This window comes from Ursus americanus, chromosome 21 (assembly GCF_024610735.1).
Source record: "Ursus americanus isolate L20-20 chromosome 21, mUrsAme1.1.p, whole genome shotgun sequence".
NCBI classification, from domain to species: Eukaryota; Metazoa; Chordata; class Mammalia; order Carnivora; family Ursidae; genus Ursus; species Ursus americanus.
In genome coordinates this window covers 43,230-58,642 of record NC_142147.1, presented here as the reverse complement: position 1 = coordinate 58,642, position 15,413 = coordinate 43,230, and the positions used below count along the sequence as shown (strand labels likewise).

General features: G+C 41.4%; 1 protein-coding gene across 1 annotated transcript in view; it reads right to left on the bottom strand.

Annotated features, from left to right (window-relative positions):
• Positions 1–15,413, bottom strand: part of PRDM7 (PR/SET domain 7) — a 22,153-nt gene extending 6,740 nt beyond the window's left edge. The window contains exons 1-10 of the mRNA XM_045772761.2: positions 15,365–15,413; positions 14,838–14,954; positions 14,412–14,519; positions 7,432–7,481; positions 5,524–5,680; positions 4,788–4,889; positions 4,301–4,572; positions 3,830–3,897; positions 2,486–2,679; positions 487–798 (exon numbers count right to left, since the gene is read on the bottom strand). Coding sequence (XP_045628717.2) covers positions 487–798; positions 2,486–2,679; positions 3,830–3,897; positions 4,301–4,572; positions 4,788–4,889; positions 5,524–5,680; positions 7,432–7,481; positions 14,412–14,519; positions 14,838–14,904 — 1,330 coding nt within the window. The 5' untranslated portion in view covers positions 14,905–14,954; positions 15,365–15,413. The remainder of the gene's footprint in view (positions 1–486; positions 799–2,485; positions 2,680–3,829; positions 3,898–4,300; positions 4,573–4,787; positions 4,890–5,523; positions 5,681–7,431; positions 7,482–14,411; positions 14,520–14,837; positions 14,955–15,364) is intronic.

Here is a 15,413-nt window from a genome sequence, read left to right as displayed (position 1 = left end):
CCTGACATCTGTGTAAAGCCCCGCCCACACTCAACGCAAACATAGGGCTTCTCCCCTGTGTGTGTCCTCTGGTGTGTGATGAGATGTGACCTCCGTGTAAAGCCCCGCCCACACTCAACGCAAACATAGGGCTTCTCCCCTGTGTGTGTCCTCTGGTGTGTAATAAGGACTGACTTATGACTGAACTCTCTCTTCACCTTCTTGCAAACAGAGGGCTTTTTTTTGTGTCTTCTCTGGTGTCTGCTGAGATGTGACCTATCACTGAAGTCTTGCCCACAGCCTCTGTATTTGACTCTTATAATTCCTGACATTCCTACCCCCATGAATAATTCTCCTGTCTCCTCTGGATTCAATTTCTGGCCTGCACTGGGCTCTTCCTCCACCATTCCCTCACACGCTGTAGAGCTCCTCGTTTGTCCTTTGCATGGACTGGAAAAGGCCCTTGAAATTCTCCTCTGCCTTATACTTTTAAGCAAAGGTTTGAACCTTTCTTTGACCTCTTGACCTTTAGCTTTGTCATTCCACCTGTGAGGATCAGAATGTTGCTGCTGCTGCTGATTCTGATGGCCTGGGCAGGGATCCTCTTGTTGGAAATGTTCGCTTGCAGATATTCGTGAGAGGATCTGAGAAGGGTGATTGTGTTCCAAATGTTGGCTGAGGAATTTCTGACTGGAGAAGGCCAGAGAGCAGGAAGGACATGGATGGATCTCTGGCTTTGGTTCTCCTGAAAGAGGAAATTTTTGGTCAGGTAGATGTTGACACAACTGCCTGTGTTGTATGCTTTGTCTCCTGGTAAGGCTGCCCCAACACCCATTTTTATTGTGTTGACAATGCAAGCTCTGTCTCCCACCAAGTGTCCCTTCACTTTTCCATTCCATTTTTACCCACTACATCTTCCTCATAAACCCAGAAAGCCCATATCAAGGGCCTTTTCCATGTATCACCCAAACTAGGTAACCTCAAGTAGCATCAGAGACAGCTTCCCTCCTTATATAGATGGAAGGACAGTGACCTTTCCCCTCATGCAAGTACCTTCTAAGTCGTATGACTCTGTGACAGTGTCTGCAGTGATTTTGTTCCTGCGAGAGGCAACAACTCTTTTGATGACTTTGGTGGAATATGTGAGTAAACATGAACCTGAGTGTCCCCATTTAAAAAGACATATTTAATTGAGGACAATATGCATCTGGATCTCTATTAGAAAGTGGGATTTCGATTGGACAGTCGTGCACGTCTCATGGTCTAAAGGGCTATGGCTCCTGCTGCCCCAACTAGGTTATAAATTGCTTCTCTTTTAGTTTTCCACAAATCATAACATAAAAAAATACCCTTCATGCTGTGTTTATTTCATTCCGTCTCAGCCTATTTCAAGTACAATAGAAAGTCCTGTTTCAAAATATTTTCCCAACCAATTACGGGGATATATATCACACCCCCAAGTGCCATCCATCTTCTGCCGATTCGCCATCTTCTCTCACTGAGAGATGAAGTAATCTTGGAGGGGATTCTCCACTGTAGTCTTTCTCCAAAAATAACCAAAGCATCATCTTAGAACAGAGAACATGCCACTCTCCAGTTGAAAAGTGCCCGATCGTTCCATCTCAGTCAGGAAAACCCCCAGCGTGTCAGCACGGACCACAGGGTCTAGGGCATCTATGTATCTGTCTGACCTCCATTCTTACCCTCTATGCTTCCTCCATCTGCGTGGATTCTCAGCCACACACCACATGTACCCCATCTCTCTTGTGCCTCGGGGCAGCTGTCCTCGCGGGCCCCCTCTGCCTGGAATCCTTTGCTCACAGGTGTTTGCACATCTCAAATGCTGTCTCTTGAGAGAGCCCTTCCCTGTCCAAGCTCTGTTGTACCCACCCTTCCCTCACATTGGTCTCCAGACACTTTCTGAGGACTAGTTTTATTTTCAAAGCACTAATTGCTGTGTGATGTTATGCACACGCCTGCATATGTAGATGTTTCCCTCATTCATTCAGTCATCAGCTGCTGAAGAGAACTGATTCTGAAAATCTCGTTCGGTCTGTATCTCTAATTCCGGGAAGCCTGTCTGGCACGGAGTAGGAACTCACATGACAGCTAACTGAATTATGAGTGAATACACACCCACATACTCATATCATTTAGAAATATTGAACAAATTAAGAAGAAAGAGCTAAAAGGGCAGAAGAAACTGCCTTAGTGAGAGAGCTGGCAGGTGCTTGAAAACTTATTTTTTGCATCTAAGTTTTTTTATCAGTATATTCTATTATATATTTTGTGCATGAAATAGTTAAGAAATCAGAACAAAAATAAAAAATTTAAAAATTGTCCCTAAGAGTCCAATGCATGTGACGTGCACCCTTATTCCGGAGGCGTCAGAATTGCACTTCTACTGACTTTAGACAGGGTTTTACGCTACTTGAGAGTTGGACTGTGGAAACTTCCAAGGAGAATTCTTCCCTTTCTCTCTGTTTTGAAGAGGAGTGGTGCCCACCTTTCCCTGCTGTGAGCTCGCTCTTCCACTTGCTTCCCCATTTGATGCCCAGCTCCTGGCCGTACTCATCCCCGTACCAGACCAGCAGTTCACAGCCTGGCCTGATGACCCGGCACGTTCGGTAGAAGATCTGCCTGTGATATTGAAAGGCCACCAGGTTCTGCTCCTCCTCATCCCTGGCACAGTTCACGTACCTAGGAAAGAGAACCATAGGGGGTCAGTTCCCACCACCTGTCACATCCGCCCCCGATGCCCGAGGCCTCCATGTTGATGCTGCCCACTCTCCCACTGCTCCTCAGGGAACACTCTGTTCATACTCAAGCCTCCATCACAGTATCATATGAATTCCCAGCTCTAGGTTCTGCTTACTGTCCTCAGCCTGCCTAGAAGGCTTTCCCCCTTGCCTGCTTAACCATTTTTCAAATCCCAATTCCAGACTCACCGCCACCTTGATTGATCACAAAACCCAGTGACGTCTAGTTTCTCTAAACTTTAAATTAAGTTCTGTTTTATACCATAGAACTTGGTGTTTGATCATGGACTCTGCTTCTAGATCACTACACATGATTCCATACTCAGCCCAAATCTATCTTCGTTTGAGAGGCCTTTCTCCAATCTCCCCACACTGTATCTGAAGTATGCCTCCCCCAAGCTCCCACAGAACTTCAGAGCTCTTTCTGTCTTCACACAATAACACAGAAAAACAATATTGTATTCACACAATGCATTCCCTGGTAACATGTGAGCCCCTCAAGGAAAGGGGCTGGATCATGAAGGACAGAGGCCTGTGGCCACACTGCAGCCCATATCTAATAGGCTTCAGAACCAATTCTATTAGAACAGAGAGTAGGAAGAGCTGCTGCCCTCACAGATTAACAGTCCCTTGTTTTAGGGTTATCCCTACACTGTATACCTCTTGAAAAATAGGGAAATTATAGTTAAGTATTCCTAAATTCAATTGTCTACTGTCTATCTGCAATATGTCTTCCATAGGACCTGGGTTGTATAATATGTTTAAGTAATGAACTCCACAATGGAACATAGTAAGTGCTTATGAATATTGATTAGATAAATTAGAGTGTGAATCCAGTGTTCCTCATGAGACTAGGCTCCTCGGGTTTTTTTCAGTGTCCAAATGTTATCTAGCATATTTTGAGTACATGTGCTATTTCTTATCTCCTTTTTTCCAAAACTGTCTCTTAAAATGAAAGAGCATTATAAGGAGAGAAAAGAGGAACAGAGGATTGAGGGAGACCATTGAGGGAGGCATGACAAGAAGGAAAGGAACATGGGTTTGTGAGAGATGAATGTCCTCTCTGGAACCCAGAACCCTATTGGTCTTACCTCATCCAGTTGGCCCAAGAGTTATCCTTTCCATCCACATACTCATAGCAGTTTCTCCCTTTGGTGATCTGAGTTTGAGAAAGAGAAATTAAAGAGGTTTTTTTTGTGTGTGGGGGGGAGGTAATAGGGGGATTATTTTACTCTCCTGTGGTCAATGCTATTTCAGCCTACATGGAATCCATCCCCAGTGTGACCATATGATGTGCTCCTTAGTCATCATCTACACATCTGGGTCGCTTTGTCACCTCAGAGCAGGAGTCCCTCAAGGGAGGAGCCTCCTGTTTGTGTCTGTACCATTGTGCTCCCTCTTACTCTCTGATCTTTAAGTAGGAGCTCCAGGTTCATGCAAAGTCCACTCAGTACACAGCACTAACCATGTTATTCCCATCTGTGTAGAAGGTATTGTCCTACCAATCCACAGGAGGGATGTGGGAAGCCAGAGGACGGGGGGAAGAGGTAGATGATTCTCACCAACCAGGAGTATCCGCTGTTGGCTGCCTCTTCATCTTCTGTGATTTGGCCTTCATAGGGACCAAAGTGTAGACCCAATGGTAGATCAGATGCCTCATTCCATACTCCAAGCCCAGCCTGAGGGATGCCTGATGGTCTGATTCTCAGACCAGGGGGCAGAGTGAGGGCTGAGCGGTTGGGTTGCCCCTTGTCCACTGCACTGTCCTTTACAAATGTGGGGGGCCCATGAACAGAACAGCTGTCAATGAAGAAGTTCTGACACTTCTCACAATCTGGAGGCGAGAGCAACAGGGATTAGGAAAGGGTTAGTGCATGTTACTGGACTAAAGTCGTTTCAGAAAGAGCCCAACACTCACATCATTTAGCCTCTACCCTGTACTCCTAGTCACTAGAGGAAGGGGATGATTTGGGGACCCAAAGACAAGATGAAGTTACTGTACCAGGAGAGAACAATTTCCTTTGAGAGTGGGCCAGGACGGTCACTTACAGAGGTAGTCATCATCCTGGGGCTCGCTGACCTCTTGGTATGCAAGGCTCTTTCTTTCTCGTAGGCTATACATCTTTACTTCAACATCCTTTCTCCTGAATTCTGAGTTGGAAAAGAGCATGTGAGTGAGGTTGGTGGAGTCTGGAGTATTAGTCCCTGTTTTGTCAGAAAATGTGAAATCTCCGATAAATTATTACCTGTCACTCTATATACTCTGTTCTCTGCCCTCCCCACACTCTTCAGGGAGTAAGACTCCATACTGACAATAGATGGCAAGTTCAATTTTAGTTTCTTCCCGTTATCAGGTTAATCTTTGCAATCTTTCCTCTTAGAAAATGGTTCATTCACATATTTCTTCATTCAGAAAACATTTGTTGAGGGCACATTACATGTTAAGCGTTGAACAAGGGCCTGGGCATTCAACACCAAGAAAGTATGGTCTTTATTAACACTGAGAGATTTATTGGACAACCCGCATGGGTCAATTATTTTATGTTTAATTTAATGCTTTCAGACAATATATGAGCTATGCATCCTTATCTTCCTTTTACAGATTAACATTCAGGAGCTCAGAGAATTTATATTTGTCCAAGGCCTCAATGCTAACCACAGGTCTCAGGTTAGTCTAGCTTAAACCTAGGCTTAGCCAAAGTCCATCCCACATACCTATGTTGTATTCATCAACCTTTCTGGAGGACTTAGAGGGACTAAAAATCCCCATATTATTTTTTCTTACCCAATTTTTGTAGGGAGTCATGTCCAGAGGTACTTGCTTCTCCAGGAAGGGACACTGGTTTCTGGCCAAGCTCTGAGCCACTTGTGTTCAGCAACTTTGCTGTTTCTGATAATTCCTTCAAAGTAGATTCGTTACGTAATGGCGCCCTGGGTATTCCCTTCAATGTGAGAGTCACATATTAAAAGACAGCATGAATTTCTATAGTCCTTTAAGGCTTATGATGTGTTTTCACATGCATAACTTTAGTTAGTACTTCAACAACCCTTGGGAATACCTGGGGAGTCTGAATACTAGAGGGAAAAGAAAGGGCATATGTGGGCAATGAATGCAAGACTAGAATCCATGGCTTAAGGCTCTTTCCCTTTAAATTTCTCAAATTTCTCCATAAAAGTGAGAGTGAGGGAAGGAGATGACTTGGGAAGACTAGCTGGAGATTCAGTAAGGTCTGTGAAAGAAGGTTATGAGGGCTCGTAGAGGAAAAGAGGGGATCTTCTATAAACTATTGGGCATTTGATGGAGGAGGAGATGTAGGCAAATGCATGGGACAGCACACATATGGCAGATGAGGTGACAGAGTGGAGACGGGAAAGAAAACAAAGAAAGGCTTGGCAGAAATGTATCTAAACACTAAAAAAAAAAAAAAAAGATGCTAAAGTTGCCATTTGCCATATCCAGGAAAAAATATTTGGAATTAGATTAGCTGGTTCCTGTCAATTTTGTTTGAATAAGGTCGTACCACCAGCTAGCTCTCTTCAGTTTCCTGATCCATAAATTGGTATATGTACTAATTCTTAATGTTATAGAGAACAGAAAATATTATAATGATCATCAAATTGTTTGGTGAGCTATTTGATATAATATGAATATGAGATTACAGTCCTGCTATCAATTTACCCCTCAATTGTCCCTATGTTCAAAATCTAAATCACAGATGTTATTGTTAGCGTTCCTTGACCTTTTTACTTCTAATTTTATCTGTAAATGTGGAATTACTCATGCAGAAAACATAGAGGGGCCTCTGGTGCCTTAAGCTGGGCCTGGGACTTCAGAGAAGAAAGAGTCTGCAGTGCAGAGGCAGTCTACACAAATGATACTGAACAAAATGAGAGTTGCCTAATGAGAGCTCAGGGGACGGGGTTGTTGCTTCCTCCTACAAGTATGAATATTTTAAATCAGTTCCAGATACCTATATGGAGTTTCTAATGAATATTATGTAACCTATATGAAATCTTTAAGTCATTTTATTAGTTGTTTCTCAATCATCAAACCTGAAACTACTCAGGGCTGGGAGATGCTTCCTCTTATTAGAATGGGAGGCTTTCAGGATGGAAAGCCTATCTCCTTCATCCGGGATCATCCAGTGTATGAATTCCTAGTATATTTGTAAGCCTCTCTTATTTAGAGGGTCTTAGCTCATCTCTCACTTTAGCATAATAAAAAAGAACTGAGGTTGAAATCATCAAATGAATGACGTAAATTTTATAAAACTCTGAAAGTTTTAATGAGCTTGTAAGTGGTTTAGAGAAGGAGCTTGGGATTAGATTGCACCACCACTGGTACTGTGATCTCAGATATATAATCAAACATGTCTTTGTCCCAATTTCCTCATCTATAAACGGTGATATTTATAGTACCTCCCTCATAGGGTTGTTGTAAGGTTTAAGTAAGTTTATTCATATAAATGCTTAAAATAAAGTCTGAAGTACAGTGAAAATAAAACAAGTGGTAGCCAATATTGTTGCTGTTCTTATTAGCTATTAAAGTGATGATGATATTGGATATTGTGCTAAAGAGATCAGGAAAATAAAGGCATCAGTTCCTTGGATACTCTGTGCATTTTCCTACTCTTACCTGTGTTTAAATCCATGAGAAAGATTTTCCTGTCAACAAGATTTGGGGAATACTCACCCTCTGGTGTTTACTCTGCTCCATTCTGAATGCCACCCAAGAAGGTCTGACTATAAAGTGATAAGAAATCAGTGTTTTGGTTGGTAAATGTTTCCAGACTCCAGAGGCCCTCACTAGAGACACAGAGTTCTTAACCAGGGAGTGACGAGTATGTGGACTGTCAAAGGGTGATTGGAAAATGCTTCTGAAGTATCATCAAAGCCTATGCTGCTACTGGTGACATGAACTAATTGACCTAAAGTGTTAAAAAAATAGACAAAACCTCACTTATGCTTCATCCTATGTTCATAAGTTATCTATTACACATATTAAAACATATGCCATGAACATCTATGGCAAAAATACTCAACAAACTGAGAATAGAAAGAAATTACCTCACCATAATAAAGAAGTCTATCTCTCACATGATACTCTGCAGTTAAAAACTGAAAGCTTTTCCTCTAAGATCAAGAACAAGGTAAGGATGCCCACTTTCACTACTTCTAGTCAACATCGTTCTGGAATTCCTAGCCAGGGCATTAGAAAAAAAATAAAGGGCATCTAATTTGGAAAGAAAGAAGTGAAATTATGTTTGTTCACAGATGACATGATCTTATATGTGGAAAATCCTAAAGATTCCACAAAAAAGCCTGTGAGAACTAACAAATGAATTCAGCAAAGTTGCAGGATACAAAATTAACACTAAAAAATTAGTTGCATTTAGGGAGCCTGGGTGGCTCAGGCAATTGAATGTCTGACTCTTGGTTTCACCTCCGGTCGTGATCTTGGGGTTGTGGGATCAAGCCCTGTGTTGGGCTCTGTGCTCAACACAGAGTCTGCTTAAGATTCTCTGCCTTTCCATCTTCATCTTCCACTCCCCCCAACTTGTGCCTGTTCTCTCTCTCTCTCTCTGTCTCTCTCTCTCAAATAAATAAATAAATAAATAAAATATTTAAAAAAATTATTAGGGGGTGGGGGATGAGGTAACAAGGTGATGGGTATTAAGGAGGGCATGTGATGTGATGAGCACTGGGTGCTATACACAACTAATGAATCATTGAACACTCCATCAAAAACTAATGATGTACTATATGTTGGCTAATTGAACTTAATAAAAAATTAGTTGCATTTGTATGTACTAACAATGAATAATCTTTTTTTTTTAAGATCTTATTTATTTATTTGACAGAGAAAGAGAAAGGCAGCGAGAGAGGGAGCGCAAGCAGCGGGAGTGGGAGAGGGAGAAGCAGGCTTCCCGCTAAGCAGGGAGCCCGATGCAGGGCTTGATCCCAGAATGCTGGGATCATGACCTGAGCCAAAAGCAGACACTTAACGACTGAGCCACCCAGGCGCCCCTAACAATGAATAATCTAAAAAGGAAACTAAGAAAACAGTCTTATGTTTAATAGCACCAAAAGGAATGAAATAACTAGGAGCAAACCTAACCAAGGAGTTATAACATTCGTACACTGAAAACTACAAAACATTGCTGAAGAATTTAAAGAAGATGCAAGTAAATGGAAACACACCCCAGGTTCATGGATTAGGAGTCTTAATATTGTTAAAATGTCCAGACTACAAGGCAATATGCAGATTCAATGCAATTTCTATCAAAACCCCAATGGTATTTTTTTTGCAAAAATAGAAAAAGTCATCCTAAAGTTAATATGAAATCTCAGAGAACACCAAATAACCAAAACACTCTTGAGAAAGAAGAACAAAGCTGAAGGCCTCACACTTTCTGATTTCAAAATATATTACAAGGCTACAGTAATCAAAACAGTATATTATTGCATAAAGACAGACATATAATTTATGGAATAGAATAGAAAGCCCATATGGTTTAATAATCTTCATAAAGGATGCCAAAACTACAGAACGGGAAAAGGACAATCTTTTCAACAAATGGCACTGAGAAAATAGAATAGCCACATGCAAAAGAATGAAGATGCCTTAAAAAAAGAAAAGCAAAGCTGGAGGCATCACAGTTCTGGACTGCAAGTTCTATTACAAAGCTCTAGTGATTAGTACGACACTGGCATAAATATAGACACATAGATCAATGGAAAAGAACAGAAAACCCAGAAATGAATCCACATCTGTATGATCAGTTAATCTTAGACAAAGGCATTCCTCATTATCCAATGGGAAAATGATAATCTCTTCAACAAATGGTGTTGGGAAAGCTGGACAGCAACATGCAAAAGAATGAGAATGGACGACTTCCTTACACCAAACACAAAAATAAATTCAAAATGGATTAAAGACCTAAATGTGAGACCTAACACGATGAAAATCCTGGAGGAGAGCACAGGCAGTAACCTCTTTGACACTGGCCACACCAACTTCTTTCTAGATATGTCTCCTGAGGCAAGGGAAACAAAAGCAAAAATAAAATATTGTGACTTCATTGAAATGAAAACCTTCTGAACGGTGAAGGAAGCAATGAACAAAATTAAAAGGCAACCTACAGAATGGGAGAAGATATTTGCAAATGACATATCTGATAAAGAGCTAGTACCCAAAATATACATAGAATTTATAAAACTCGGGGGCGCCTGGGTGGTGCAGTCGTTAAGCATCTGCCTTCGGCTCAGGCCTTGATCCTGGCGTTGTGGGATCGAGAACCACATCAGGCTCCCCTGCTAGGAGCCTGCTTCCTCTCCCACTGCCCCTGCTTGTGTTCCCTCTCTCGCTGGCTGTCTCTCTCTGTCAAATAAATAAAATCTTTAAAAAAAATTTATAAAACTCAACACCTCCAAAATGAATAATCCAATTACAAAATGGGCAGAAGACATGAATAGACATTTTTTCCAAAAAGACATACAGATGGCCAACAGACACATGAAAAAATCCTTAACATCACTGATCATCAAGGAAATACAAATAAAAACTACAATGAGGTTTCACCTCACACCTGTCACGGTGACTGAAATCAACACAAGGTGAGGATGTGGAGAAAGGGGAACCTCTTGTACTGGGGCTGGGGATGCAAACTGGGGCAGCCACCCTAGAAAACAGTATGGAGTTTCCTTGAAAAGTTAAAAATAGAACTACCCTATGATCCAGCAAATGCACTACTAGATACCACCCAAAGAATACAAAAATACTAATTCAAAGGGTTATATGCACCCCAATGTTGATGCCAGCAATATCTACGATAGCCAAACTATGGAAACAGTCTAAGTGTTCATCAACTGATGAATGGATAAAGAAGATGTCATATATATATACATACATGTATATATATGCCATAAAAAAGAATGAAATCTTACCATTTGCAACAACATGGATGGAGCTAGAGAGTATTATGCTATGTGAAATAAGTCAGTCAGAGGATAGATACCACATGATTTCACTGATGTGTGGAATTTAAGAAATAAAACAAATGAGCAAAGGTGGAAAAAAGAGAGGCAAACCAAGAAACAAATTCTTAACTACAGACGAGAACACACTGATGGTTACCAGAGGGGAGGCGGATGGGGGGATGAGTTAAATAGATGTTGGGGATTAAGGAGTGCACTTGTGATGAGCACAGGTTGTTGTATGGAAGTGTTAAATTACTATACGGTACACCTGAAACTAGTATAATTACTCTGGATGTTAACTAACTGGAATTAAAACAAAAACTTAAAAAAAAAGAATGAAGATGGACCTTTATCTTACATCTTGTACAAAAATCAACTCAGAATGGACTGTAGACCTAAATGTATGACCGGAAACTATAAAACTCTTAGTAGAGGGGCGCGTGGGTGGCACAGCAGTTAAACGTCTGCCTTCGGCTCAGGGCGTGATCCCGGCGTTGTGGGATCGGGTCCCACATCGGGCTCCTCCGCTATGAGCCTGCTTCTTCCTCTCCCACTCCCCCTGCCTGTGTTCCCTCTCTCGCTGGCTGTCTCTCTGTCACATAAATAAAATCTTTAAAAAAAAAAAATAAAACTCTTAGTAGAAAACAAGGGGAAAAGCCTCATGACATTGGAATGGGTGACAATTTCTTGTTTATGACCAAAAGCACAAGCAGCAAAAGCAGAAATAGACAAATGGAACCATACTAAACTTAAAAATTTCTGTGCAGCAAAGAACACAATCAACAGAGTGAAAAAGCAACCTAGGCAATGGGAAAAAATATTTGTAAAACATAAATCTGTGATAAGAAGTTAATATCCAGAATAGACAAAGAACTATAACTTGATAGTAAAAAATCAAGGAACCCTATTAACAACTGGGTGCTATGGAATGAATTATGTCTCTCCAAAACATCCCTATGTGAAACCCTAACCTCCAATGTGATGGTATTTGGAGATGGGGCCTTTGGAAGGTAATCACAATTAGACAAGGTCGTGAGAATGTGGATCTCTTTCTTTCTCTCTCCAAGAGCATGCATATACAAACAAGAGGTTGTGAGAGCACATGGCAAGATGGAGGCTGCCTGCGACGCAAGAAGAGAACTGGACTATGCTGGCACTCAGATCGTGGACTTCCAGCCTCCAGAACTGCGAGAAAACAAACTTCTGTGGTTTACCCACTAAGCCCATGGTATTTCATTATGGCGACTTGAGCTGATTACTATAATGGCAAAAGGACTGGAACAGACATTTCTCCAAAAAAGATACACAAACGGCCAACAAGCACATGAAAAGACGCTCCATATCACTAACCTCAGGGAAATGAAAATGGAAATTGCAATGACATATTATCTCATACCCATTAGGATGATCACTATGGAAAAAACAGACAATAACAAGGGTTGACAAAGATGTGGAGAAATTGGAACTCTTAACACTGTTGGAGGGAATGTGAAATGTTGCAGTCATCATGGAAAACAGCATGGCATTTCCTCCATAAATTAAAAACAGAACTGTCGTATGATTTAGGAATCCAACTTGTGTGTATATATACAAAAAACTGGAAATAGGATCTTGAATAAATATTTGAACATGATCATTGCAGCATTATTCATAATAGTTAAGAGATAGAAGCAACCTAAATGTCCATTGACAAATAAATGGATAAAGAAAATGTCATATATTTGTGTATATATATACACACACAAAGGAATATTAGTCAGCCTTAAAAATGAAGGATATCTTGTAATACGTTACATCACGGATGGACTTTGAGGATATGCTAATTGAGATAAACATCACAAAAGTGCATGATTCTACTTATATGAGGTATCTACTTCATGGATATGGAGAATAGACAGGTTGTTTCCAGGGCCTGTGGCAGGGAGGGGGAAATGGGGAGTTGCTGTTCAATGGGCATAGAGTTTCAGTCACGCAAGGTGAAACAGACCTGAACATCTGTTGTTCAAGAATGTGCATAGAGTTAACAAGACTCTGCTGTACACCTAAACCTTGTTAAGGGGGTAAATTCATGTTGTTATTGGTATGTTTTGTAACCACAGTAAAAACATTGGGTGGGGTGGGGGTTTTAGCTGAGTCCAGATAAAGCTGTGGAGCTATATGGTAAACCATGGGGTATATGTTTCCTATGAAGACTTTCCTTTAATGTCAAAATCTTTGTGAACAACCAGACATTGTGTTTTCAGATCTCTTACACTACTTTTAAGAGCCTAAGGAATCTGGGGTGCCTGGGTGGCTCAGTTAAGCGGCCAACTCTAGGTTTCAGCTCAGATCATGATCTCAGGGTCAGGATATCAAACCTTGTGTGGAGCCCTGCGTGGAGCCCTGTGTCGGGTCTGGGATCAGCAGGGGAGTCTGCTTCTCTCCCTCTGCCCCTTCCCCCACTCATGCTCTCTCTCTCAAATAAACAAATAAATAAATAAATATTGTTTAAAAAGTTTAAAAAAAAAGAGCCTAAGGAATCTGAAATCCATAGATGGAATCATAGACCTAGTCCAAGTTGCTTTCTCCAGCTTATGTAGATCGCCTCTTGCTCTAAACTCCCTTGTCTGAATAGCAAGAGGACGTTTTTGTAAACGTTTTTGTAAATTTCTCTTTTGTAATGATGGTGTTTGACGTCGGTTGCCTGACAGTGCTCTGGTAAGTGATATGTGGGAAAGATGAGGGAGACAAAATAATTATCTCAAACCCTCTTCCAGAATTAAAACAAAGCGTCTGGTTCATTTTGGGTTAAAAAGATCATGTGTGTGATTAAATAAACATAAACAATAATGTATTTTTACATATGTTCATCATATTCTCTTCTAAGACATTTAACCCAACAACTGAATAATAAGAATAACTGAGATTAGCTCTTTGGTGGACTTACAGCCTAATTAAGGTATCTTTAACTGCCCTTTCACTAGCTAATAAGGTTTAGCCAAAACAGTCTTTTTTTAAAAAAAAGTGATAAATTTTAAATATATAGAAAGATGTGGAGAATCATACTGGAAAACCTATATCTCCACCACCATTCAGCCTTGTCTCAACATTCTGCCACAACTGTATATCTTTACATCTTTTTATTTTTCTCTCTATATCTTTTAATTTCTATTTTAAAATTCAAAAACAAAAAGAAAAACAAGCAGAAAAATAGGGTGCCTGGGTGGCTCAATCGGTTAAGCATCTGCTTTCAGGTCATGATCTGGGGGTCCTGCGATTGGCCGCCTTCAGGCTCCCAGGTCAGTGGGGAGTCTGCTTCTTCCTCTCCCTCTGCCTCTCCCCCAACCCGGGCTCTCTCTCTCTCAAATAAATGAAATCTTTAAAAAAAAAAAAAAGGGAGAAAACTAGCCAAGACACAGCAAAGTCACCTACCATCCCTTCTTTTTTCTCTTATGATAACTATTCTGAATTTGGCATTTCTTTTGTTTTTATACATTTACCACCTATTATCCGCTATTAATGTATTTATAAAAATATAATTATTGTCCACATTTAAAAACTACATATGAATAGCCTCTTACTATGTGATATGCTGTTTTGCATCTTGCATTTACGTTTTTGAGGAAATAGTTTCCTTTGTTAACTCCTGAGATGCAGCTGAAACCTAAACCTTGAGTTTCCAGAGGAAACCACAAAATCTTCCTGGCCCCTCACCTTGCTGCCTCGGCGTCCATTCTTCATCAGAATCCTCAGTGTCATCTACTTGGGATTTGATGGCCTGCCTGCGGTGACACATGAAAGCTGGGCGAGGGGCTCTGAGACCTAGAAAGAAGCAAAATTCTTGTCCTAAAAGGAAAGAGCTAGAAGGAGGAACAAAGCACAGTGGCAATGGACAGCAGCACCCAGTCAGTGCGACTCAGCTGATGGGCTGCTAGAGTCTAGAACAAGACAAGAGGTGAGCTCTGCATTGGGCCAGTGCGAGCCTACATTGACAGCAAAGTACCAAATTTCACTCCAGATTTGTCTTCACACCAGAGAGAACTGTGAGCACACAGAGCCACCCGAGAGGCAAACTAATACAGGGACTGAAGGCCTGTTTCAAGTTTCCCAGGCTCGTCAGCACCCAGCACTTCTCATTACCTATAGTAATCAGCGCTTCGTAGTTCCTTTTCACATTCCTGTATCGGATTTTCTCCCAGTCTCCCATCTCTGTCCATTCTTCCTTGGAGAAGTATATGGAAATGTCTTTGAAAGCATCTTTGGCCTAGAGAAAATAATAGATTCCATCAGTGACTTACTAATACAAGTCAGGACTTCGAGCTGGGCTTTCTCCCCCTTAAATGTAGTGCATTCCCCGATTCCTTTGAGTGCTCTCTGTGAAGCAAGGGTAAACAGCTTCTCTCCTTCCTGATGGTGTCTGGATTAACTGAACAAACGCTGAGCATTTTACTAGCTCTCTCCTGACAGAGCAATTGCTGATGGTACTGTCCTGTGCCCCCACCCCATCCTGTAAAGGAGCAAGTGCCTCCATCCTGTGTCCATTCCCAGAGAGGGTCCCCCACTGCTGTAGGCCAGGAGTATGTGGTCCTCCAGGGACCACCGCCTTGTCACCAGGCCCCCTCCTCATCCTTCCTACAGATGTGCTTGGAGCCCAGCTTCTCCCACACCTCTCACCGTGGGCTTCCACCCTGTTCTCCCCGAGTCTCTCTCAGGCGT